Source organism: Megalops cyprinoides, chromosome 18, assembly GCF_013368585.1.
Source record: "Megalops cyprinoides isolate fMegCyp1 chromosome 18, fMegCyp1.pri, whole genome shotgun sequence".
NCBI lineage: Eukaryota > Metazoa > Chordata > Actinopteri > Elopiformes > Megalopidae > Megalops > Megalops cyprinoides.
Genome location: NC_050600.1, coordinates 19,775,562 through 19,802,406, shown reverse-complemented (window position 1 = coordinate 19,802,406; position 26,845 = coordinate 19,775,562). Strand labels below are relative to the sequence as shown.

The window sequence follows — 26,845 nt, the reverse complement described above, 5'->3', positions numbered from 1 at the left end:
CCATGTCCAAAAATGTCCCCTCGATGTCAAAGGTTAAAGTGTCCCTTCAAATAGCAAAGCTCAGACAACAAAACAAGATGTTGTCTTACCATGGAATTAGTTGGAGAGATTCTGCAAGCCACGGTTCACATTTGAATGCATGGTCAGAGCCCAAGATGGTCAGAGTTAGTGCAGAAAAAGTAGAAATCGGTAATAGAATGGAATGGGAGGCAACTCTTGGACTAGAAACCCTGGAGCTCTTTCAACATTCTCTGTTGGAATTATCAAATAATCTCTTGAATCCAAATTGTAAGTGATAGTGACCCCTTACAAGGCAATTTATTTCCTTGTTAACATGGAAAGCTAGCAACACATCACAGATTAAATATTTCCAACTACACTTTACACGCATAGTAATATCTGCATATTCGTTCAAACTACAGGATCTAGACAGCAGTCAGATCATTTTGGTGTGTGCTTAGTTACTACATTCAGTCAAGTTGTTAAAGTGAGCATAGCTTTGCTTTGAGCTTCAAATAAGCATTGCTCTGAGATCCCACCATTAATAAATGCTGTAGCTGTAACATTAGTTTTTTTTGGCAAATTCAAAGCTGCTAAAATACTCTTAACTTTTGTAGATAAAGGATAACAAACTTCAGTGCCCAAAACCCAAATGCATTATTTATTTGCTGAGTAAACATGCCGGGTGCAATTTGGAAATATAATTATTCATTAATTGTGATATGCATATGCATGTTTGTTTATGTGCCCTTTTTTATAATTATGTTGTTATTTATCTAGTTTTCCATTGTATTGTCACTTTTGTTTTGGTTTGAAGAACTGTGCATCCTTCACTGAAATCTGTTCACCCTCACTTTTAAACAACCCAAGGCTGTAATAATATAATATAAATGATAATGAATTGGATGGAAATAGCACCTGCGTAACAGCGGTGTGGTCCTATGGAGATTTTCCAGGTCTCTGTTAATAAACGAGAAACAAATGCCGCTAACAGGTGGTCGCAAATCCAAGTCACTGAGCACAAAGGTAATTAACAAATCACAGAGAGCGCTCTGACCTGCGGGTGGTCATGGCATGGGCCGCTCAGAGAACGCACGTATGATTTGCTCCTCTAATTTCAGGTCTCTGCAACGAAACAGACTGAGGAAGCTGAACGCCGACATATTCTATGATTACCAGAACCTTCAAAAACTGTAAGATGTCTTGAATTTCTCATAGTGGGTTCAAAAACTGGATGCTCTCATTGAAGTGCAATGGAGCAGCCAGTTATGGGCAGTGGCCGTACTATAAGCAAGTGACCCGAACAGAATGTTTCTGACCTGAGATTCAGACTATCAGGTATTCAGCTTTCAGTAAACAACAACTTTTCTGTGGAAAGCTTCCACCAGCACAGCTGAATGTACTGTAAACACACAAAAGGAAACACAGATAGCGATATAAGACTGAAATGTGGAATGCACATAAATCTATTTGTGTTTCTGTGTTTATTTAACAGAGAGTGTGAAATTTGTAACATAAGCAATTTTTGATGCATTGTTTTATGATTAGAGATTTGGCAGCTGCCACTCGACAAACATTTGCTGTTAATAGCCAAAAATGTTGTGTTCTTTCTGCACAATTATTAACAAAATTGAAAATGTTTTTATAGATATCTTCAACACAACAGGATACGAGTTGTGAACCCAAATGCTTTCCGAGGACTGTATAACCTAACAAGACTGTGAGTTTGCAAATTTGTATTTATTTGTTTTTTGTCTTCATTTACCTATGTATTCACTTATTATTTTATTAGTGATATATTATTCTATCATTCTTTACAACATGAAAAAGCACAAGCTGATGTTTCACAAGGTCACTAATTGGTAATCAGAACTTACCAAATGCTGTATTGTCAGGCTTTTGATGTTGTTGTACTGTAGCCTTGATGGGGTAATTGTGCATACATAGATGTTCGAAAGGATCTGTTTTTGTGGAAGGAGTGGCGTAATTTTTTTCTGGAAAACAATGCAGGATTCAGAAGGGGGCTGAGGTTTAATAAAGGTTCCAGTTTGGCTGTGATGCAAATGTTTTCTGCGGTTAGGAGCAGGTGGTAGAACACTATCTAACTGTAACATGCATAAACTTACACAGAAGCAGTACAACATACCCAGGTGACAAATTTTCAGAATTGTAATGCAGACATTTCGGGAGGGGGGTAGAGGCACAGAAGCACACATTTCCTCATCCAAAGGGACAGAGCTGCAGAGACTGCAGGTGTTTTTGTCTGATAAACGCATCAAGGGCCATTTGTGTTTGGAATAATGTATTCTATCAATAACCTTGTACTGAGTCAGTGAAGCTGTGACATCACTTGTCATTGAGAAAACGTGGAAGCTATCTCTCTTTCAGAATGAAAGGTCTTCGCTCAAAGTATTTTCTCTTTTTTCTTTAGGGACATGGGGGGAGATAAGACCTGATATGTTTTGGAAAGTGTCTTTTTTGGAATTGAAAATAGTTTATACTTTTTCTTGGAAGGAGGAGGGTTGGATCTTACAGCAGGTGCATGTGGGTTTTTAAAGCTCTGTTTGACGTAATGATTTAGGTAGATTAAATCTGTTTTACAGTACAGCTCAATAACAAAATATTGCTGTGATTAAGATGGAGTTTGTTTTCATCCCTGAAACCGTACCCTGAATGAAATTATTTTTATTGTTATCATGATCATTATTGAATATGAAGTCAGAATTGGACCAAATGGGGACATTCTGGCTTAGGAGTTTTAATTTCCACTTGGGCCCTCAAAGTCTGCAAATGTTGTTAAATTTCTGTCCCAGTTGTTTCCTAACGGATTCCCTTGGGTGTGTAAATCTCTTGGATGAGTCACTCCACTCTGTTTAAACTAAAAAAGAGCTTGCTTCAAAGTAGGAATCTGAGTTTCCCCAACATGCAGTTCTGTCTTCGAAGCACAGTTTCAGTTGGTTTTTTTTTCGCTATTAGTCCCAAAATATACTTTAAAATAATTTGCTGAGCCTTTGAATAAGAAGATGGGTAAGTTGGTATCTGACCAATGAGCTTTTTGATGACGAGCTGTTAGCTATTGGCTCTTGGCTATTGGCCATTGGCTAAGGTGTTGTACAGACTGATCTCCTGATGATCTCCTGAACCGTTCAGTCCTACAGTGCAGCGAGGTGAGCCGTCCGCTGCAGCTGCTTCTCTGGCCTGCCAGGATGCTATGGAGGGGGTGATTGTTAGGACATGAACACTTCCATAAAAACATTCACAAAATATGTGAATTGTATATCAATAAATACACATAAACTGTCATGCAAGGTTTTATGATTTCAAGATAAAATAATCTAACAGTAACAATAATACCAAATTTGCTGTATCAGTTTGTGTCCTGTGCTCCTCTTAGTATTAGAATGAGCTTTCTATTTATGTTCCTACTTAGTTTCACTTCAGGGAAGATTACCAAGGAAACAGTAATTGTTCAGAATTTACAGCATGAGCTAAGCTTTGCTTACTGAATTTTAACAGACGTTATTTGACCAGTATTTAACATGTGTATGCTTTTTTATTGAATATTGATAAATTTTACGTGTCATGATGTGTCAAAATGCTGTTGAAATGTATTGATTAATTTACTCTATATCCTGAATATCAATATCTTAAAAAGATATACTCATCTTGACATTGTATCTTATTCATATCTTTGAAAATCGAAGTTGAAACGTATTTTTTTTACCCTTCTTGGAAGACATTGGCATTACTTTTCGTAGGTTTACTGGTCTGTGATACTTGACAGCTTTTAGCTATGAGGTGGAATAACCCTTTGTTGCTATTGCACAGTACTTTAAAAAGGAAAAGGAGAGAAGCAAAAACTTTTTTATGTGGGCCTACAGTATTTTTCGTAAACACTCATTGACATACGTATTGTCACACTGTCATTAACCTAACTACAAATCTTCTGCACAGATTCTATGGTATAGTAATTGCTTCTGTTTTCAGCTTGTGGTGAACGTATCATGCTGCTGGGTTGAGTCACATTGAAATAATGAAACACACACACACACACGTATAATATAGCTTTGTAATAACATCATAATACTACCTTTTGTTTATTGACATTAAGTTTATGTTTGATGTCTGATCAAAAGCTAAGCAATTTGAGACTAGAGTAAATATTCAAAAACTTATTTGTGTCTGTTCCCTTTTTTCCAATCAGATATTTAAGCTACAATAAGATCACCATTCTGAAGCCAGGAGTGTTCCGGGACCTTCATCAGCTGGAGTGGCTGTATGTTTTTACTTTATGGTCAAATTTCTTTTCCAAATCAAAATTTTGCATCTCATTGCACAAATCATGTTTGTTCATAATGTGTCTTTCAACAGATAGGCTTCCTGTAATTTATAAGTAACTTCCTTTATCAATTTTCTCAACCAGCACAAGACCAAACCCATGCGAGCATTTGCCACTTAACTCTTTTTTGATGTTGATTGTAGAATTCTGGAAAACAACAAAATCAGCCAAATTTCATCCATGACCTTTTTGGGGTTACGCTCCCTTGTGCTTCTGTAAGTTTCCATCTTCTTATTTTTTGGTAATTTCAGATATGAGAATGCTTTGACCTTATACAGTAAAAGGCATAAAGGTTGATTGTGCAAGCACAGTGTACTTTGCGTTTTGTGACAGTGTTTGTCTTGTGCTGCAGGGTTTTGCTCAATAATTCTCTCAGTCAACTAGATGACATCTGCCTGGAGATGTCAAGATTGAACTGGCTGTAAGTTAAATGACCGACTCAAACAGTATCTTATGCTGTCTCCGGTCGGATAGGATAAAGAGATGCAGCTCTTTAGGGTCTGTAGAAGTACATGAATACACAGTCCTGTTGGCCCCGTTTTCAAGAAGCTCTATCTGTTTTCAGTGACTTGGAGGGTAACCGGATTGAGGCAGTTGGAAATGTGACGTTCGGCTCCTGCAACATGCTGACTGTACTGTGAGTTTACGCAGTTCAACCACCATTTTAACTTAGAGTGCTCATATATTGATGAAAACTTCAGCAGAGACACTAGACAGTCTGCATCCCTTCCTGGTTCAGCTGAAGGTTTCCATTCATTTTAAGTTGCTGAACTAAAGAATTTCATTTATGGAAGGTTTGGCTCAACAAGGCAGACTTTTCAATGTACACCTGGCAGTGCATCATTCAAGTACACAAAGGATCTGATACAAAGAGTCCTTGCAGTATGTTTTATAAGGACTGTGTCTCATTGCTCCTCCTGTTTTTTTAAGTGTTCATATCCATATTGCAATTGAAGGTCATCTAAAGGTAAGAGTGATGGGAGAGGAGATTTTGCTACATCACCATTGTTAAGATATTCTTAAGGTATTCTCTGAGGAAATAGAGTTTCTTTATGTGTAAAAACAGTTTACCCCACAGTTTTTTTTAATCTTCTGCTTCAATTTCCTCTAGAGTCCTGCAGCGGAACAGAATCAGTCACTTACATAAACATGCGTTCTCACCGTTACAGAAACTTGGGGAACTGTGAGTTATACGTTCACATTATATAGTGATGTTTTACTGTTTCAAGTGAACTTTATTAGCTGTTAACTGGTTCTTAACTAACTCTTTAAAAGGCCTGTGTTTACAGTAACAGTAGAAAAATTACTGCTTTAGTAGCAGAGAAGGTTACAGAAGATTACATTAAAATGACATTCATTTAGCAGACACTCTTATCCAGAGCAACTTCCAGCACAATATAACATAAGTGTATCCATTCGAGTTGAATGAGCAACAGTGTCAGACCAGCTTAACAACACTTCCCAGACCATTGAGTGTGAGCATAACACTATTCATACCCTACCACAAGTCAACATGTGAAACCTGACTAAACAAGGGAAGCCGAGTAATGATGTAAGACGATGTAAAAGGCTATAAGCTATAGTTGTGAAGCACAAGTTAACATGAGTATTACCTTAAAATACTGTTGTTAACACTAATCGGCTATCGACAGTGAAACTAACTCGATCTAGTAGAACACCAGATGCTTGTTCCACAACTGATGACATATCCTCTTCTTGGTTGAACATAGAGCTACTCTTGATAAATCCTAAAATATACCAGAATTAAATGTAATAGAGACACAAAAAAACAATAAAAATAAATAATAAATAAATAAAAAAAAACTCAATACCTTCCCCTATTATAACAGAATCCATTCTAGATCTGTTCCCTTCGCTACTGCTGATGTTTTTGGAGCTTAGAGCTGGAATTCTCTCTGGCTACTCTTCTTGCAGTATCTTGGCTCAGTAACACTCTGTGCCCTGACATTGATAATGTAGTTTCAACACTAGAAAAATGAATTAAAATTTGAAATCAAGACAGATTTAAAAAGTAGCCCACGTGAATCCTTTACCCTTACAATGAAATCACAAGCGGAATCCATGGATATGGATGAGACCTTTATCCCTCTGATTGACAGCAAGTTAAAATGTCTGGAGACATTGCAAATTCTGGAAATCCTTGATGTTTGGTACAAAGAGGTTCAGGAGCACTAAAAAGCTCACACTTAAAATTCCTTTGTCTTGCTGTGTGGATATACAGACAAAAGTCTGTCAAGGACATAATTATGAAAGCATGTTCTTTGACAGACAGCCACTGAATGGTATACATACGCTGAAGAAGAATTTTTTATAAAACCATGGACAGGAAAACAGTGTTGCATGTTAATAGCAACCACCTTAAAGAGATTGTTGTATTCAGATCATTTCTTATACAATAAATTATGCATCTTTTAAAATCATATCATGGAAGATTTGATAGATCATTTCCTTCATGAAGAGAACCAAAAAAATCCTCAATCATAGTAAAAGATATCTATGACCCTAACCAATTTGCCTTTTTTTTTGCTCATTTCCCTGATTTGAAGATAATTATCGGAAATTTCCAAAGCTCATTCATAGATCACTTCTCTGCAAATGGTTTGCAGTCCTCTAAAACAGTTAATCATTACATGGACTTTAGACCAGGATGCATCTGCATACAGTATCAGTATGCACATCGGTATCTGATCCTCAACAAAATGAATTCCCCAAGGGATCAAAACCTTTGTGCTTTGCCTGTTGTGGCCTTGATGTAGCTCTGTAGTGTCAGAGCTGGGTTGAGCCATGGAAGATGCTTCTAATAGGAAACTGACAATTGAATTGATGGCAATTTTATTAAGACCCTTCCATTCACAGAGTGATAATATCTGACCATGTCTCAATTCTTTTCACATTAACAGTCAATATATATACACATCCTGTATCCAAGGAAAACATTTCTACTTACAGACTAACTTAACAGTGCATTTTCACATGAAATGAACATCCTTCCATTGACCTCTTCTAATACTAAGAAACTACCAGAGCAGTCATAAGCGCAAATATCATGTCATACTCATCAGACACACACACAAAAACAGCACAAGAGAACCAATTAGAGGTTAAGATTCTGGCATTGTATCGACCTAGTCATCTACTGTACAAAGCCATCATGAATTGTTAAAAGTCTTTACCAAACCCCCCATTCTAAAACTAAACTAATAACATAAATTTAAAGTAGTCAAATGAGTGAATGGTCTTATCAAATCAAGCCCAAATGCATGCAAAATCAATTTTAGCAATAATGAAACTTACTGAGAAAACTATCCCTGCAAGACCCTTTATCTGTGAACAGTTTATATTTGGAAAAAAGTTTGGTGGACTGAGCTATGATGATGATGATAAGTAACAAGTGTCAGTGTGCTAGTTCTGAAAGAGTCCTTTCAGAACTTTGTTCCAATTAAATTCACTGTGAGCACATGCCTTATAAACAGTCAGAAAATGCCTATTAATGAATGAGGAATGCACCCAGAATATTACCATTAGTCTGTTCTTCTGACTTCTGTTCAAAATCAGCTCAGTAGGTCTCAGCTGACTAGTTTTCTCACAACTGTTTGTGTAAATGTGCTAGTGGTGATTCAGATTCAGAGTGAAATAGAAAAAAATTAGCATTATATTTTCAGATTATTTTTGTAAGTATTTTTATCAACTATGAAGCTTCAATCACAGCTGTGACTGTGATTGAAAACATTGTCTCATGAGATTTAACAAATTTGGTTGTTGTACATTGTTAAAACTTATCTTTTTTCAGAGATTTATCCAACAACAAAATTCAAAGAATCCCAAAGGATTTATTTGTAGATCTTGGCGAGCTACTACAGCTGTAAGTATGAAGTGCTATATATTTATTTCAGGACTCATACCTTTGCTTTATTATGTCATTACGTTTATGTGTCATGTGTCGGAGGTTAAGTATGACTCATGCGCCAGTTGATTATTAAAGGGTTAATGCCATGAAAATCAATTGTTGACAGTCTGAAATGTTGATGTATATGCATCAGTAATAATTCAAGAAAAAATTCTAAATATTTACACAGTAGCAAAGAAGCTACAGATAGCAAATACAATGTTTCATGTACATTTTTCTTCCAACTAATTTTAGTGACTCTCTCTCTCTCAGGAATATTTCCTATAACCCCATTGTTGAATTCCAGATGGACCACTTTGATAACCTACATAAATTAAAGTCTTTGTAAGTTATTTTACAGTTCTACTTCAAATTATTTTTGCTCTCTCAGTGTTAATTGCTCACACTTAGTGGAGCATTCAGTATAATTTAGCTATGGTAGTTTGTAATTAACTTTGGACACAACATTTGTTGATTTATTGCACTTCTTCTTTCTCACACAGTATTTTTGGTCATTTCAGAAACTGACAAATCTACATAAATGTAATGTTCCAATTTGTTTTGCAAAACAAATGCAACAATTAGATTGAATGCCAGCTTCCAACCCCCTGCCAAAAAAAATCTGCTCAATAACATACTTTTATTATGGAAAATACATTTTTATAACATTGTGTATAAGTTTCTCCTGTTGCTTCTGCTACCACAAGTTGATTTGAATGTTCTCTACTGAATGAAAGAAACAAGATCAATCCAGGTTGTGCATCAAAGACCAAACTCGGGCGTCGAACTCTGAGGGCTGTTTTCAGAGACACATTATGTTAAAAGTCCCTCGCAAATTAAATGAGAAACTGTGATTTGCCACTTACAGAAGCATAGAGGGGATCGAGATTGGGAACATCCAGAGAAGAATGTTTGAGCCTCTGAAAAACCTGACACACATGTGAGTGTTTCCTTTGTGTTACTCTCTGTAAGAACAGTACTGATACCTTTTTTTATAATTAATGTTCTTATCAGACATGCCCCTGTCCAGTCATGTATGTACCTAACCTCTGACCCATAATTATTTTTAAGATGATCTGTTTCAATCCTGAGATGATTAATGACTGGACACTAATTTAACAGATTATGTTTTATTAGCCTTTTAGCTAAGGTATTATTAGCCTTTGGATTAATGAATTCAACTCAGATTTGTGGACATTCAAAATCCTTTTACATTACATTCCATTACATTTTTGTCATTTCATACACGCTGTTATCCAGACTGACTTACATTGGTTACAATTTTATTTGTCTATACAGCTGGATATTTACTGAGGCAATTCTGGGTTAAGTACCTTGCCCAGGGGTACAGCAGCAGTGCCCCGGCAGGGAATCAAACCAGTGAACTTCCGATTACAGGCCTTGTTCCTTGTCACTATGCTACGCTGCTGTCCATTAATGCCATTTATTCCCTTTACCAGGGATACATGGAATGTTCATAAAAATGCATGTATAATGTAAACATCCCCCGCTTCAGACAAAATGAAAAAAGGTGAAGCCTTCAAATGTGTAATTGCAAGAACACAAAGTGTGGCATTAATCTGTAGCAAAATGTGATGTATGCGATAGCATATGATGTTTTCAACATTTAGCTTTTAAATGCTTAGTACATTGGTAAATGGGGAGCTGCTGTGAATATAGCTGATAAGCTGAATGATTGCATGGTAATATTCAGGGTCCCTGGTCTTCCTATTCGCAGATACTTCAAAAAGTTCCAGTACTGTGGATACGCCCCTCATGTGCGCAGCTGCAAGCCCAACACGGACGGCATCTCCTCCCTGGAGGACCTGCTGGCCAACATCGTGCTGAGGGTCTTCGTCTGGGTAGTATCGGCCACCACCTGCTTCGGGAATATCTTCGTCATCGCCATGAGGTCTTACATCAGATCTGAGAACAAGCTGCATGCCATGTGCATCATATCCCTTTGTTGTGAGTGATACTTCACTTGAGTTCTTTTTTTTAGAGTACATGTCAGCTTATTCTGAGTGACTTTTATATCTGGGATTGTGTACGTGTCTACGGCATGTGGAAACTGGAATCCTTCCCTATGGAGACCTGGTAGGGCTTTGATCAATGTGAAGTACTCACTTCTCAGTATTTATGTACTGTATATATGCTGGATTAGTCTCTTGTGGCCCCTGCTTATTTACTACTCATTAAATATAAATGGCTTTTAGATTAGCATTTGCTGCTTTCTCGACATCAAAGTAACTGCTGTGAACAACATATACATTCTTCAGTGATTATTCAAATATGTTAGATGGAGAGGAAATGCTGTGCCATTGTGGTTAAATGTGCATAAATCCTTTTCATGTAGCTCTGACATAACAGAAATGCATCATTTTGTTGAGTTTTCGAGAAAGCTCAACCTGTGTTCTGTGTGGTAACTTCAATGAAGTTTTTCCAACTTCAGCAACTTGATTGCAATAGTTGTTGCACAGTGACATGTAGTGTTTGATTGAAGCTAGGTACAGTATGTAGAGTAATTTATAATGAATTTCAGGTTATTTACTTTAAGATAAGATATGTGAGCTTTATTGTATTTATTGTCATTATCCAGGACAAAGAAATTACAGTTGCTACCCTGTGTCAGTGCCAGAACAACATACAATGTGACTAATCAGAATTTAGATTACACATCTGAAATTGAATGAACATCTATACCTAAAATCAACAAGAATGTATACAAAATGTATAGAATATAAAATGTATAAAATATGAGGAGTGTATAAAAATTGTCTGTGGTTGCATTGACAAGAACCATCAGGAAGAGTATTCAGAAATGTCCATGTAATACACTTAGAATTGTAATATAATTGTAATATACTCTGCAAATGTTACCCCAAAATGTCTGTTTATACTGTGCAATAATGAATATGTCATTCCTATATACTGTATTGCTGTTGTACGGAATTGCTGTAAGGGCTCAGGCAAGGACTCAGTCGCAGACCAAGAGAGCTTCAGGTTCCAGGCGGGTTTATTAATGACGGCAGGCAAGTTGCGCAACAAAAGCAGGCAGGGTCGAAAACCGGAAGGCAGTCCGTGGACAAAAGCAGGGTCGGTAACAGAAGCAGGCAGGGTCAGGAACCGGGCAGGCAAACGATCAGGCAACGGGACAAAACGGCAGGCAAAAAACAAAGACGAAGGGCAGGCAGAGTCAAACACGGAGAAATCAGACATCCAAAAAACTGCGGGAACGAAACAGGTACGAAACACACTGCAGCGAACTGGCAAACAAGACAGGAACAAGCAGGGTAGAAATAAGGCTGGGCTGATGAGGAGATGGGATGCAGGTGAGCAGGCAGGCAGGTGAAGGTAATGGGACAATCAGGTGGGCGGGGACCAGGCGGGGAGCGGGGCGGGGCTGGAACACAAGGAAAAACAAAAAGCACATGGACAGGGAAAAACAAAAACACCACAGCTAGGGGGGCGGAGCCCTGACAATTGCAATATAGAGTGTAGGTTTGTAGTTGGTAATGGAAGCCACACCAGCCAATGCGGTTAGCTAAGCACCAAGCCGTGTTTCCTCACTGTCCTCAACATCCCCCCTCGCTCTGCAGGTGCTGACGGTTTAATGGGTGTCTACCTGTTCGTGATCGGGGCGTTTGACCTGAAGTTCCGGGGCGAGTATAACCACCACGCCCAGGCCTGGATGGACAGCGCCGAGTGCCAGGTGGTGGGGGCGCTGGCCATGCTGTCCACCGAGGTGTCCGTCATGCTGCTCACGTACCTGACCCTGGAGAAGTACGTCTGCATCGTCTACCCGTTCCAGTACATCGCCCCGAGGAGGGGCCGCACCGTCAGCGTCCTCGTCAGCATATGGGTCCTGGGGTTCACCATCGCCTTCTTCCCCCTCCTCGGCAAGGGCCTCTTCCGGAACTTCTACGGCACCAACGGCGTGTGCTTCCCGCTGCACTCCGAGCAGCCAGAGACCATGGGGGCGCAGGTCTACTCCATCGTTATTTTCCTTGGTGAGCAGCAATTATGACTAAAATAACAATATGCTCTTTCTGTAACACCTTTCTCACACTCAGTGTGCTTTACAGCAAGTTGACAGAAGGTCAGTGACTGCGTGGGAGCAATAAAACCCAAACGGAAAAACCGAGAGCAAGACACAGCAAATCAAGATATTAAGAACATTAAAACAAGAAACACAAGCACTTAAATCAGATGATAAAACAATGAAAGTTTAAAATTGGCATAACAATATAAATGGAACAATTAGGAATAGGTAAGAAGGGGGCAATGATTGATTAAAAGGCAATAGTTACATGGTGCATGGTGATACTGGTGTTTTAACCAGAGGGGTGCAGGTCTGAATCCAATTATATGCCCTTTTACAAGGTCCTCAGCCCCAATTCATTAACTGAGAAAACATCCAACTGTCCAGATGGATAATATGCAAAAATGTAAGCTATGTGAGTTGGCCTGGATACAACCTTCACTTAAGCTTATAAATATTGCCCCATTTAAGTAAGTGTTTAAAAATATGAGCTCTCTTTACTAAAGTATGTGAATATTATTCTTTTGATCACTTTTCTTTTAGAGTTTTTTGGGTGATTCATCATCAGATGGACAGAAACATATTTGACATCAAATATGAATGCCCTCCCCTCTTTTTACATTTGTCTACAGTCTGTCATCTGGTTTGACACTTTTCAGCCGCTCGTGGTGTTGTACAAACACTATAACTAGGTCAATTTGTTTAGCACAACCTATTTTGCATCCATGCTTTATATCATTATACTATGAGGCATTTCTGTAGCCTCCATAATGTCGGTAATTAGCTAGGTAATCTCATTAGAACGTGTGAGTAATTAGCGTGAAATTGAAAGAAAACTGTTCAGAATAACTGCTTTAAGGTCTGCTGAACAAAGGATGGCATTATTGACTTGAAAACGGAAGAATTTTCAAAACTCATAGAACATTATCCGTCATATACACAGACATGAACTTTATGTTTAACAATATGCCATAGCCATTCATATCACACATGTAGAATATAATATACAGATATTAAGAAAATCTAGAAAATCAGAGGCAAAAAGTGACAAAAATAAAAAAAATAATGGCAAACCCCCCAACCCCCCCCCCCCCCCAAAATTATATATATAACATCAGGATGTCTTTCTGGCGCTAGTGCTCCAGTGATTCCAGGCACGTCACCAAGACTGAGTTGCCAACAGATAACAGATGGAGAGATGGATGCGTGGTGGACCGATGTTTCATGGTGGTTGTAGGCTATCAGCACATCAGCCAGCAACTGGTAAAAATCAAACCAAAAGGCACAACTTGGAAAAAAGCTCAGAAGCAGAACGTGCAACAAAAATAAAAAGTTTAAGGCTGTAAAAAATGTATTTTTAAGTTTGATCTGGGCATTTCTCTGCAAACGAAGAATGAAGAAAGTAGGTCTATAATGAGCAAAACTTTATAATCCTGATTGTGGAGAATTTAGCAAACTTATAATTAATGAGGAGAATGTCAGCTGAGGATGGAATTTGAGCCAAGACTGACTAAATCCAATAACTGATACAGTCCGATGCCATCTGAGGAAAGCCTTCCCAAAGTAACAGAAGAGTCTATGAACACATTGGTTTTCTTATCAGAGCTTTAAATAAGCTGACTCCTGTTCTAGCAGACCTGGTTTATCTACCTGTCTTCTGAGTCATAGGATATATAGGATATAGAATGTCTAAACACTTACATTGTTCATTTCAACAATTTAATGTGACCTCTTACATATGGGTATTATTGGTAATGCAAATTACTAAGCTAAAGCTGACAAAGATGTTTTATAAGTTTCGTCATCACTCTACATACTTGTATAATGTGCCAAATGACATGCTGCTTACTAATATCCTGGTGCATTTTTTTTCTGAGGCTAACCAGCTGCTCACACTCTATAGAGCCAGTGCTATTGTTCGTCTGAATTTGTCCGCGTTACACTTATTCAGATGGGATATTCAATGTCGTTCGGACCATGGAGTCTCACCTTAGCTACACTATGTGCAAATGTGGAGCATACACAAGAAAGCTGTTATTTCCCTGCTCCTGTGAGATGAAGAGTGCTGACACTGTCATCAGTTAGTTGGGTATCCTGGGAAACTTATGAATAATGGTGATGTTATTCCTGCTATTAATATTGTTCTTGTTACAGGTCATGTTCATACACATTCATATATGTCTTGTCCTTATATGTACTCATTTCACTTTGTGGATTCAGTGAGTTAAAAAGTACACTCTATTGGCATCTCAGAAAGATCACTTACATAAGACTGTCACCCCTAATTCTAACAGTGCACACAGATAACACATCTCAGTTTGCCAGCAAGATGTTTATGTATGTTTGTACATTTGTGTATTTTCATGTATATTTAATGCATATTTGACAGCCACAACCTCAGCATATCCATTTCACATTCCCCCACAGGCCTGAACTTGGTAGCCTTTCTCATAATCGTCATATCCTATGGGAGCATGTTCTACAACATACAGAGGACTGGAACCCGTGCCAAGGAGTACAGTAATCACATCAAGAAGGAGGTGACCATTGCCAAGCGGTTCTTCTCCATTGTCATCACTGACTCGCTCTGCTGGATACCCATCTTTGTTCTTAAGATTTTATCTTTGATGCAGGTGGAAATACCAGGTTAGTTTCTTAAAGTAATTGTAACTGTACAGTGTTATAACAGATATTTTTTTTATTTTGTCTTTTATCAGGAGTATCTGAAAATACCTGTTTTAATCAGTTTCCCTCTTTTCTATGTTAATGTCCCTTGTTTAAACTTTTTTTTCCCTTTAGACAACCTCACTTTGAAATCACCAGTTGTACACTAGGCTTGGCTGACTGTGAACTCTGATACACACATACAACACATACACACACAGCCAAAATCCATTTTTATGTACTAACAATCACATACTGCACTACAGTGCATTTGATATTCACTGAAGGATAGATGCTACTCCACTAATGAAATTCTGGGTGCCTGAGAGTGGCAAGACAAGGAAGCCCTTGTGTTCAAAGCAAATGTCTTGCTGACTTAGCCACTTGGAGCTATTATATTAAATGACCTTTTTAAAACACATATTATAAGTGCTACTTTTGTAAAATTTCTTTGGCCTCTTGGCAGCTAGGGTTGTATGAAATAAAAATAAAACAAAGGAATATGTTTGGTTGGATGTATTAAGCATTTATTATTATAAAGTGGGTGTGTGGGACATTTAACTACACAATTTCTCTGATGCTTAGTCTCAAATCCTATTTTATGAAAATATAAAAAATTTCATGTTCTTCTAGATATAACTGATACATTATCATTATAAGAAAATAACCCTGGAAACCCTTTAGTATGGCACAGTTTTTAAATAATGGCTGAAAATAAGATGATACTTATGCAGCTTAACAGTTTTTACAAATATTACAATTATCCTTGGAACTCCCCAATGTCTCCAATGCAACCGGATCCCAAGTAAATGTGATCATATGCCTCACATATTCAAAATTACCATCATCGTTTATCTTCTGCAGGTACTATCAGCTCCTGGGTGGTGATATTCATTCTCCCAATCAACAGCGCGCTCAACCCCATCCTCTACACGCTGACAACACGCCCTTTTAAGGAGACCATTCTCCAAGTGTGGGACAACTACAGACAGAGGAGGTCTCTCTCCAGCATTCAGCAGTCTGCGTACACGCCGTCCTTTACCTGGCTGGAGATGTGGCCCCAACAGGACCCCGCGCAGGCTGAAATATCATGCACTTTGGGGAAATCGCATCTGCTCCCCATGGAAAGCACAAACGGAACATGAGTCCGTCCGCCTGAATAACCCTTTCCACCTTCAGAACAAATGCAGACATACAATTTTGTTTGTAGGTTTATGGCATGACGTCGAGTTAAAGCAGAACAAAACCCTGCTTCAACAAAGTTTGAAATGGTGGAATCAGATGTAAAAAAAAAGCCATCAATACTGTTTCAATATCATATGACTCTGATATATTTTAATATACAGGATCAGAAATGAGCAGCCGTATCAAAAATGATGCATTGATCTTGATAATAGTGTTGGTGACATCAGGATAACTAGAGGGACCAGATGGTTCATCCTGTAGGTGGTATAACACAGGGCTAGTGTTTGGACGTCCGCCATGATTAATACATGTGTTTTTCTGAGGGACCTGGCAGGTGTTTAGCATTCTCATTTTGGTAATGAGTGTGGAAAAAGTTGTGCTAGAGGGTGAATATTTGAACTTTTCTGTACTGATCAAAGATCAAAGAACATGCTGTTTTCTTGCCGTTCCCAGTTACGAGGTTATACCCAGCAAGGAGCTAGATTTCAGTGCTGTTTCCAAAAATAAAACACAAGCAAAATAAGCCAAAAGACATATTACCGTGCTGCATAGAGACAATTATGTTTATACCTATACAGTTTATATTCTAAAATTTCATGGCTGACTCTGATTTGAACAATAAGGGTATGCACATGTCATGTGCTTGCCATAACTGCATTATTATAGACTTCATATCTGCCAGGATCTGTGAGTTTATTGAAAGAGTTGACTTAACCAGTTTGTCATAATATGTTCACAAAACCTTCAAATATACCTTCAGCCATGGTGAGATAGGGTAATGACTGGTTGTATGAAAAGTCTGAAAAGATTAGTCTTAGTAGATTGTAGATTTATATCCTAACAGTGTCTGATTTCTGTAAATAGAGATCCATGTCATTCTATGGTCTCAGGTCCTGCGCTGCTTTAGCTTTTAAAAATTTGGGAAAGAAGAACAAGTCCACTTATAGATTTGTAAGTAAGCAACAGAATTTTAAACTCTGTACAGTACAGAAAGCAAATAAAGAGAAGCCAAGATAGTTAGAATCCTACCAGCAGCAATCAGAACTAGTCTGGCATCTTTTAAAGAGATGAAGTTTTTTTTGCTTCTGTGATGTTTATTACGGGGGGAAAGGTCTTTCTAAGGACATTACTAATAAATGTTGTATGTTGCATTAAGCTGACCATGCAGTGGAAGTACTGTGTCCTGTCGATAGCAGTGTCAGCTGGTAAAAAACAAAATGCACATACAGTACACCTTTGATTACATTGTTTTAGGCCATTTCAGAGATGACATTTTATGACTGTAATAAACACATTTTTCCATTTATTTTGCTATGAAAACAATGTTAAGTAAAAACAAAAAAGAATCTATGAGAACATGCCTTACATCACTTTATGTCAAATGTCATAAAGCACTACAGTGGCTTTTAAATGTTTTATATAGTGTTAATGTCATGCTCATGAGGGTGTTATGTAAATATTACAAAGGTCCTTTAAGGGTAGAGTTTGTATGAAGTGTGACTGTGATAATGAAATTTCCTATGGAAACGACATGACACATCATTTCATTCTGTGGATGTTATATTTGTGTAGTGAAAACACGTTTAAATGTTGAGCCTTTTTCTATTAAAGTGAGCTATAAAAACCGGAGGTGTAGCTGTGTTGTCAGTCAACACTCCCAAGACTGTGAAAAATAACCAGATACAATACATCGAGCAAATGAAAATGTTCCCCATGATAAATGTAACCACTAACTTGTCACATACTGACATAGGCACATCTCAGTTTGATAAAGACTGATTCGAAAGCTTTTATTAACTGACCAATTACAATTTTGTTCCTTTCGATTACATTACCTTGTCCGCAAAGCGAAGAGATGCCGGAGAAAAGAAAAGCACTGTTCTAGCCATTCTATACATCCTTTCAAAGAGGAAGTTCTGGACAGCAAACAAACGTAATCATCTTAGCAGATCTGTACCAAACAATAGAAAAGATGGACATGCATCGTCCTCTTTCCACTCTACATGTGACTTTCCGTTATATTTCACCATGAAGGTCAATATCAAGACAAAAAGACATGTAATGGCCCACATACTGATGGGAGCCCTTATAACATTTTAGAATTCACAGACAGCGTGAGTGAGTCAACTCACCGTTAATCACCAAAACGGTGCTTTATGAGTATACCCTGCTTCTGACAAAGTTTTATCGTTGCCTCTAAACTATCTGATCCATTGCAAACAGCTGACCAAATACGACATTCAAACGTCAGCTAAGTCACTCACGTACTTGAGATTGGACTAGCCTCCAACAAACTATACTGAAGATTAAAAAAATTAATATCACTTATATAATCTAGATCAGCTAGTAAGGTAAAAAACAATGTACCCTCAATGGTGTCAGTAAACTTTCGATAACGTTAATCGTAACACGAAGAATCACAACAACATTGCGACAAAGAACGTATAGTCTATATTGTAGTTTTATGCAAGACCGTGGCCCCTGTTGTAGCTGTCATTAGAAACTCGAATTCCCATAGTTCATTGTGTCGAATACATAACGCCAGTTTTTTTTTTTTCCTTCAACACTCGTTTCACAACAGTCATTTTATAACCGAGGGAGGGGGACGAGATAAATGATTGACGCAAACCTCGCAGAACACATAATCTGATCAACTGCACTGACGAGGACTACGCGTGCAACAGTATTAGCTAGCTTGCTAGCAAGCTAACTGGGTCCCAGTATGTTTCCAGCCAGCAGGTATACGCTGCAAGGTACAGTACACATCTTTAGCGGAAAACTTTCCATGTGTGCATATTTCAACTAGACTCTAAAGTTACAAACTGGGAAGCTCTTTTTGATCCCAATAAAGATTGGAAAATGTTGGGATGTGTATGCTACTTCATGTAAACTTCGTGCATAATTTTGCGGTTGCAAACGACGCGTAGAACGATCATTTAAATTGATAAAAGCAAAGACTTGTGACTAGCCAGATATAAATATAGGCCAAAGTTCACAGCAGATGTAGGTCACCCTCTAGCCCTCGTGTCCTTCTAGTTTCTCCCGGTCACTGGCAACAAAGATTACCAGTCGTGCTCAGTGAATGAGATAAATCTCGGCTACCGATACGGTTTTCTTCTAGACAGTGTTGTAACGCTACATATGGGTGAAAAAGGAAATATAAGAGGAGCAAACTAACTAACGTCGTTAGAATATTTATCTATTGTGTTTTGCTGTTAGATGTATATTAATTGTCACAGATATAATAGCTACATACATATATACAGAGCTAGCAAGCCATAATGTATAACTTAACGCAACTGAAACTAGTCGAATGCTGCTGTTGCCTATAATTTAACTCTTTAAATATCACTCGTCCTAGTGGAGTGTCTTGTTGACATGAAAAGAAGCGACTTTACAGGATCATAATACTTGATTGTTGAGCACAGTGAATTCTGTTGAACAGTAGTGGATCAATCTGGAGATGTTTTAAAGCATTTCTGATTCATTTGTTCCTTGAATCGTGTCTTTGTGCAGCACGAAAATGTGTCCGGGCTCTGAAGGCCCTCCGCAGAGAACATCTTTCGCCGCACACGTCGCGATGGTCTTCAACATCCGCCCCAGTGCCTCGTATTACGTCCCACTATACCATACACCCAAGGGACAAGGACCCGAGATGGGAAGGTACAGTGCGGTCAAAACAGCGGTGTACTATTAAATACACATGCTTTGCATTGGCTCACATTTAATTGTCAGCCAGGAGTAGAAATGCAATTTGAGACTGATAATCGTAACGAGAATGCAATTTTTTTGTTTGTCTTAGAATTAAATTATGCATTACTTCTTCAGTACATTTCCAATTTAAAGTCACATTTTGACCAAAAATCCCTGGAAGAAATTCTAAGGGACAAAACACACAATGTCCTAACATTGCATGGTGCCTTAGAGCTGAAAGGTGTTTTCAACATTCAGACACCATTACTCGGTTGTGGTGGAAGATGACTTTTCGGTTTGGACTTCACAGGAGTGGAGATGGAGAGATATGCGGATGAGGCAGATGTGGTGATCGTGGGAGGTGGCCCCGCGGGCCTGTCGGCCGCCATCCGACTGAAGCAGCTGGCCAACGAGCACAACAAGGAGCTCCGCGTGTGTTTGGTGGAGAAAGCCTCCCAGATTGGAGCCCACACCCTCTCTGGAGCCTGCCTGGAGCCCAGTGCCCTCACTGAGCTCTTTCCAGACTGGAAGGAGAGAGGGGTGAGTGTTTCCCCCCCCCCCCCCCCCCCCCCCCCCAAATCACTAAACCTGTGTTTACTGAAGAAATGGTAATGTAACTCATTATAAATGGTATTTACAGCACTGCTGGTTGTGTTCCTTGTGGAATGCATGGGGAACTGGAGTTAAGAATGTTGGCTTTTGCTGATCCTATAGGCGCCTCTGAACACACCAGTCACAGAAGATAAATTTGGAATTTTAACGAAAAAGTACAGAATTCCAGTCCCGATGTTACCAGGTAAGTGTTCTAGTGTGTTTCCACTTTGGCTGCACATCTCAAGTCAGTCATGCATCAAAAAACAGATTTTCACAGTGAATGCCCATGGTTAGAATGGGCATCAGGTCCTGTTGGTCCTGAGATGCGGACTGGATGGACACACTGCCATTGTATCCTTGAGCTCGGTGCATGACCTTTTGCTCCAGTAAAAATTCAACTGATAAGTCTTGTAGTATAAAATGAAAAATGCGAAAGCACAGAAAATTAGCCCGGGTAAGGGTGTCTGTCAAACGAATAAATAATGTAACATCCAATTTTTTATGATTGCAGGGCTCCCGATGAACAACCACGGTAACTACATAGTTCGGCTGGGCCATTTCGTGCGATGGCTCGGAGAACAGGCAGAGGAGCTGGGGGTGGAGCTGTATCCTGGTTACGCTGCTGCCGAGGTAAGGGCGGGGCATTGAAGCACAGAAAATTATACTTTAGTCATGGACACAAGGCCTCTCCGTACCTGTGCAGGAACTGTAATAGGTAATGTTAGGAAGCACCCTCAGCACTGGCAGCCCTATCTGTGCACCAGTGCTCATGGCTGTGATTTCATTTTCTCTTTGTGGTATGTGTTTTTACTTAATCCACATTACAGGTATTATTCCACGAAGATGGAAGCGTGAAGGGGATTGCTACAAATGATGTGGGAATTGCTAAAGATGGCTCACCTAAAGTAAGCTTTCTTAAGTTGACCATTTTCCTAGTTCCTAGTAAACGAAAATACTTGGGAACTAACAATGGTCTGTTACCTTGAACACATATGCTGGGCGTTTTGCTGTAAAATAATGAACTGCACAAATACTAATCAAGCGAGGAAGAGCACTATATAAATAAGCTCAATGTTAAGAATATTTTAAGTGTAATGTTCTCTTTTAGGAAAGATAAGATGGTATACTTTTATCTATATATTGTTATCTGTAGTTTCTGTATCTTCCCAACATTGCTACAAAACAAATACTTCTCAACAACATTAACCATTTAATATTGACTTTGTGTATAAGAATAATGCCCTAATCAATTTCTCATTACGAAAATTGCTCTAGTGCTTCTGTTAAATAGGTGACGATATTTCATAGCATTGACTTCCCTTTACTTGTTCTCAGCTGTTCTTTTTTCAGTTTGTCTGAGACATCTTTTACTTTTATTTGCAGGATACATTTGAGAGAGGGATGGAGCTTCATGCTAAAGTAACAATATTTGGAGAGGGCTGCCATGGGCACCTAGCAAAGCAACTGTATAAACACTTCAACCTGAGAGAGAACTGTCAGGCGCAGACCTACGCCATTGGACTAAAAGAGGTGCCTGTCACAAAGGGGCATGTTCCCCCTCTTCCTATTGGTCCATAAATGATGCCTTTATGTATGCCTGAAGTCTAGCAACTAAGCAGTTTCCCACAGATACCTCTATCAGTTAAGTACGTGAATTTTTAAATTGCATTTTGCACAGTTTATGCACACTAGTCTAATAACTCAAGGCAACACATAAAAAAATAAAAGAAAAATCTTGAGTAAGAATCTCAAATCGCATTCACTGAAATTACAAACACCTTAAACTGATTAGAGGCATACATGTGCTTGTGATGTCATGGCATTATCAGTACTTTTGAAAATAGTTAAAGGAAGTGTGGAGGAAGGAAGACACATTACCTTTTGTCAGTGATGCACGGCATTGTTCCTAACTGTACTGTAGCTGTGGGTCATTGATGAGAAGAAGTGGAAACCCGGCTGCGTGGAGCACACGGTGGGCTGGCCCCTGGACAGAAACACATACGGAGGATCTTTCCTCTATCACCTGAATGAAGGGGAACCGTTGGTCGCCTTGGGCTTTGTGGTGAGTCCTGCAACGTCGTCATGCCATATTTGAGACATCGTTGCATCTATGTATGCAGTAAGAACATAAGTGTGGAAGTAGGCACTACACTGATGAAAAGTACTGAGTCAGGTAGACATTAAAATGAAACTGTTGAATGGCTTTGGCAGGTGGGTTTGGACTACAAGAATCCCTACCTAAGTCCGTTCAGGGAGTTTCAGCGCTGGAAGCATCACCCCTCTGTGGCCCCGACCCTGGAGGGGGCCAACAGAATTGCTTACGGGGCCAGAGCGCTTAACGAGGGCGGATTCCAGGTAGGCCTGTTTCCCTCTGAACCAGCCCGGGTTATTGTCCACACTTAAACCCAGGTTTGCCTTACGGGTTGTAACTCTCGGCCTCCACCCCCCAGTCCCTGCCCAAGCTGACGTTCCCTGGCGGGCTGCTGATTGGGTGCAGTCCTGGCTTCATGAATGTGCCGAAGATCAAAGGCACACACACAGCCATGAAGAGTGGGATGCTGGCGGCCGAGGCTGTCTTCCAGAAGATCACAGACGAGGGCCTGCAGTCGGAGACGGCTGGTAAATCTCAGGAATGAGTCAGGCGCAGCCCTGAAGCCACTGTCTTGGGGGTTATATTTTGAAAGCCTTCAAAGCTGCCTTTTTGCCAATTCTTCTAGTGGAAAATGATAATGTAGAAGTTATTACACGGAACACATTGCAATGAAGGACATTTCACTTCTAAATGATATAGAAAGTACTCAGAACTAAGTGTTTCATACTGTGACCTTTTACTACAAGTGCTCCCTTCTCATAGCTGCAGGCTATCTGCCAATAATGCCCAAGCAATCATTTAGAGCACTTGTGCTAAAATAGGTTTCCTCTTGTTGAAGTTTGGGTACAGCAAGTACCAGTAAGCGTGTCCGACGGCTTTTTAATACGTGTGTTGATTTTGTTCATTTGTTTTGTTAGAGTGAAATCTCATTTATTTGTATGTTAACAACTTCCTGTGGTTTCACCAAGGGACACACTACTCCACCATCTTGCAATAAAGCCATGTCCTCATGGAACAGGCTGCGATGACACTGATTAGATGAATTGATTGCATCAATTAAAAATGTCTAAACTATTTCCAAAATTGCTATTAACCCCCCACCAATACACACAAACACACAAAATAACAATATGTGTATTTCTTCCAAAAGGGGTCCATGTTCCTGAATATGAAGAGAACTTGAAAAATTCTTGGATTTGGAAAGAGTTGTATGCTGTGAGGAACATCCGGCCTTCTTTCCACAATTATTTTGGACTTTATGGAGGAATGGTGTACACTGGGTTATTTTACTGGATACTCAGAGGAAAAGAGCCATGGACCTTGAAGCACTCAGGTAAGGGTTGCATGAAGTTGTAGGTGTCAAGCAAAAAAAGATGGGATGATTATTGTTAGCCTTATCTCATAACTGCTCAGGTGCCAGCACTGATTCATATCATTGATTTAAGGTAAGGACTCCGCTCAGCTGAAGCCAGCTAAGGAGTGCACCCCGATTGAGTACCCCAAGCCGGACGGCAAGATCAGCTTTGACCTGCTGTCCTCTGTCGCCCTGAGCGGGACCAACCATGAGCACGACCAGCCCCCACACCTCACCCTCCAGGACGACAGCGTCCCCGTCGCGAGGAACCTTTCCGTCTACGACGGACCGGAGCAGCGCTTCTGTCCTGCAGGTACGGGTGACATCCGCCATCTGGTACAGAGCGGCATCCTCTTGACCAGCTGTACTTCATCTTGAATGGATACACTTACGTTTCAACTTGAATGGGTACACTTATGTTCTATTGTGCTGGAAGTCACTCTGGATAAGAGCGTCTGCTAAATGAATGTAATGGAGTATAATGTAATAGAGTCAGTAGGCAGGAAGCTGGCCCGTTGTGTGGAGCACACAGCCGCCGACTGTAGCTTTCGCATAGTCATGGCGTGTTGGCCAGCACTTTGTTGAGCTGAGATTGGACCGTTTCGAGCATTCTTTTCTCCCTGCCCTTCCCTCGCAGGAGTGTATGAGTACGTCCCCCTCGAAACGGGAGAGGGCATGAGGCTGCAGATCAACGCGCAGAACTGCGTCCACTGCAAGACCTGCGACATCAAGGACCCCAGCCAGAACATCAACTGGGTGGTACCAGAGGGTAGCGGGGGGCCGGCGTACAACGGCATGTGACCTCTGACGAGGTCTCCTGATGACAGCACTACAACATCAGTGACGGACAGGGCAGTGTTCCACGGAGCGAAACTGTGTCGTGAAGTTAATTTCGTGCCTAGTTACTCAACCAAATTGTAGCAGTTACCAGAAAGGGCATTGGGCTGGAAAGTCAACTTATGCAGAGGAAAAAAGCCTTGTATGTGAAATTGTCTGTCAGTTGGACAATTTGTTGAACAAACCAAAAAGGTTATTTTTGTGTTTGTACTGCGCACAGATAAAACTGTAAAGGAACTGGCCTTGGCTGGAACGTTTCAGGCTGGTTTAGCCGGTTGTGACTTGAATTTGAGAAACCTTTGGAAATTTGTATCTAACGGGTCAATGTTTGTTTTGGCAGCTGTTGCAGGTACTGTTATCAGCACAGCAGCCTGTTACTTGTGTACAGAACGGTGATGTATGCCTGACCACGAGACTATGCTAATGTGTCTTTGAAAATAAACTTTCAAAATAATACCTTCTCTTACAGTTTATTCTGCCCGCTGGAAAAAATTGCTGCTTCGCACATTTCTGTGGGCTTAGATTTAATTCCAGTGCAAATACATATTTGAACATATACAACTGCACAATTTCATTCAAGGAATGCACTCAGTAGTCTCAGCAGACTCAAAGTCTTGGGTCACGGGAGCAATCCAAGTAAAAATATTATTTTAGTTTAAACAGTTTTTGTTTTTAGAACCTGTACAGCCATTTATATCAGAGTTAAAGTGCAGAACATGCATTTGGTAACAAGGCTTCGCTGAACTGTGATTGTTTACAGAGATCGTTTAGCTCCTCTGAGCAGCGCTGCAGGCGTCAAACCCCAATTCGCTTTGCTCTTAATTTTGAGTAAGGAATTTAATTGAGTGCTATTTTTGTTCATTTTTACACAGTGACTGCTAAAACCAAGAAATGTATAAGAATCCTCAAATTCTGGTGTGTATTTTGTTCAGATTAGAGTGAAAAGCAGGAAAGGAAAAGCAAGCGCTTGAGTCACATTCAAGAGGTAAACTAACATGACATGGCGTAATTGCTTGTTTATTACCAAGCTATTTAAATTTTTTAATTTTCTTTCACCATTTGATACCATGCTGCACACAATTTATTTAACTAGCAGTCGTTTGAATTGGCAGTGGCGGAGATGGAAGTTTTCACTGAGGTTTCACTGACTTCTGCCTGAACCTTGCTACAGCTGTGTGTGCCACCCAATGAGAGTTCTGCCTTTTCAGCTTGCAAGCAGCTGTGTTTAAGTGTGAGTGCCTTCAACTTGTTCCTCACACCCCAGGTACCTGCAGAAAGCACAGTCACGCTTGATTCAGCGCTAGGGATTCATTCTACCCATCATTAAACTGCAGCTATCTGGGACACAATCACAGCATAAATATTCTCTTGATGTGTGTGTGTGAAGCGTATACTGAATTCATCAAACTTATATCCAACTGCCGTTTCCCAACAACATCCAGAAACTGAAGCTATTCATGTGTTTTTTATGTTGCCATGAATTAAAAACAGTTACAGTAAATAGTTTTTAACCTGCAGACTTAATAAATTTCATTGTATGTCTTCTTGATCATTAACTTGTATCAAAAACTGAATTCACTAATATGGCAATCCAGAATCCTGATCCTAAAATAATCTTCCCACCTTGTCGGTTGCCACGCTGGTCAAATTCCATCCTGGTTCCCTCACTGGACACGTCAGATGATGTCAACAGTTGTTCTGTTTGACTGCTTCCAGTCGAAAGACCATATATTTCTTGACCTAAGCACCTGACAGTTACCCTCTTAAAAATCCTGAAATTGTGCTACATATGCCTACATAATTCAGTGGTGGTGAATGTCAGTGTTTTTGATTAAACTGTGCTAATAATATGGGATCATACCGCCTTCAAATGTTGTGAATAACTAAGGCATGAAATAACTTGCAAGAAATTAATTATCCTTGCATTTATCTGTTAGAATGTTATTTACACCCTGATAAGTCATTTGAAATGGTGGTAGCAATCTGTTCCCTCTTTTTTCTTTCAGAATTCTGAACGTCTTGCAAAAACTTTGTTTGATTTTGGCTTCACCATAAATTGATTCTCCCCATGTCACAGTTATATACAGGTCATTTATTTCCTTGCTTCAGAAATGCAAAACCGGAACAATGTCTCCATG

The 26,845-nt window shown here is 39.5% G+C and overlaps 2 protein-coding genes across 2 annotated transcripts in view; both read left to right on the top strand.

Moving 5' to 3' along the window:
• LOC118793330 (relaxin receptor 1-like) overlaps positions 1-16,097 on the top strand; it is a 32,186-nt gene extending 16,089 nt beyond the window's left edge. The window contains exons 6-19 of the mRNA XM_036551465.1: positions 1,122-1,193; positions 1,649-1,720; positions 4,205-4,276; positions 4,483-4,554; positions 4,692-4,760; positions 4,905-4,976; positions 5,451-5,522; positions 8,151-8,222; positions 8,520-8,591; positions 9,115-9,186; positions 9,985-10,214; positions 11,846-12,256; positions 14,716-14,934; positions 15,817-16,097. Coding sequence (XP_036407358.1) covers positions 1,122-1,193; positions 1,649-1,720; positions 4,205-4,276; positions 4,483-4,554; positions 4,692-4,760; positions 4,905-4,976; positions 5,451-5,522; positions 8,151-8,222; positions 8,520-8,591; positions 9,115-9,186; positions 9,985-10,214; positions 11,846-12,256; positions 14,716-14,934; positions 15,817-16,097 — 1,858 coding nt within the window. The remainder of the gene's footprint in view (positions 1-1,121; positions 1,194-1,648; positions 1,721-4,204; positions 4,277-4,482; positions 4,555-4,691; positions 4,761-4,904; positions 4,977-5,450; positions 5,523-8,150; positions 8,223-8,519; positions 8,592-9,114; positions 9,187-9,984; positions 10,215-11,845; positions 12,257-14,715; positions 14,935-15,816) is intronic.
• A 2,612-nt stretch (positions 16,098-18,709) lies between these two features.
• On the top strand, positions 18,710-25,115 carry LOC118793221 (electron transfer flavoprotein-ubiquinone oxidoreductase, mitochondrial-like). Its single transcript, XM_036551289.1, has 13 exons — positions 18,710-18,890; positions 19,654-19,800; positions 20,141-20,370; positions 20,545-20,626; positions 20,936-21,054; positions 21,252-21,329; positions 21,808-21,954; positions 22,346-22,486; positions 22,636-22,779; positions 22,875-23,043; positions 23,667-23,849; positions 23,962-24,183; positions 24,508-25,115. The coding sequence occupies exons 1-13, from the start codon at positions 18,860-18,862 to the stop codon at positions 24,669-24,671; spliced, it is 1,857 nt and encodes a 618-aa protein (XP_036407182.1). The 5' UTR covers positions 18,710-18,859; the 3' UTR covers positions 24,672-25,115.
• The last annotated feature ends 1,730 nt before the right edge of the window (positions 25,116-26,845 follow it).

Excerpts from the sequence above, each read along its gene's own strand:
- LOC118793221 (XM_036551289.1), top strand. The coding sequence starts at position 18,860 with ATGTTTCCAGCCAGCAGGTATACGCTGCAAG. Across the intron at positions 23,044-23,666 it reads CCTGCAGTCGGAGACGGCTG|GGGTCCATGTTCCTGAATAT; the intron begins GTAAATCTCAGG and ends TTCTTCCAAAAG. Across the intron at positions 24,184-24,507 it reads GCAGCGCTTCTGTCCTGCAG|GAGTGTATGAGTACGTCCCC; the intron begins GTACGGGTGACA and ends CTTCCCTCGCAG.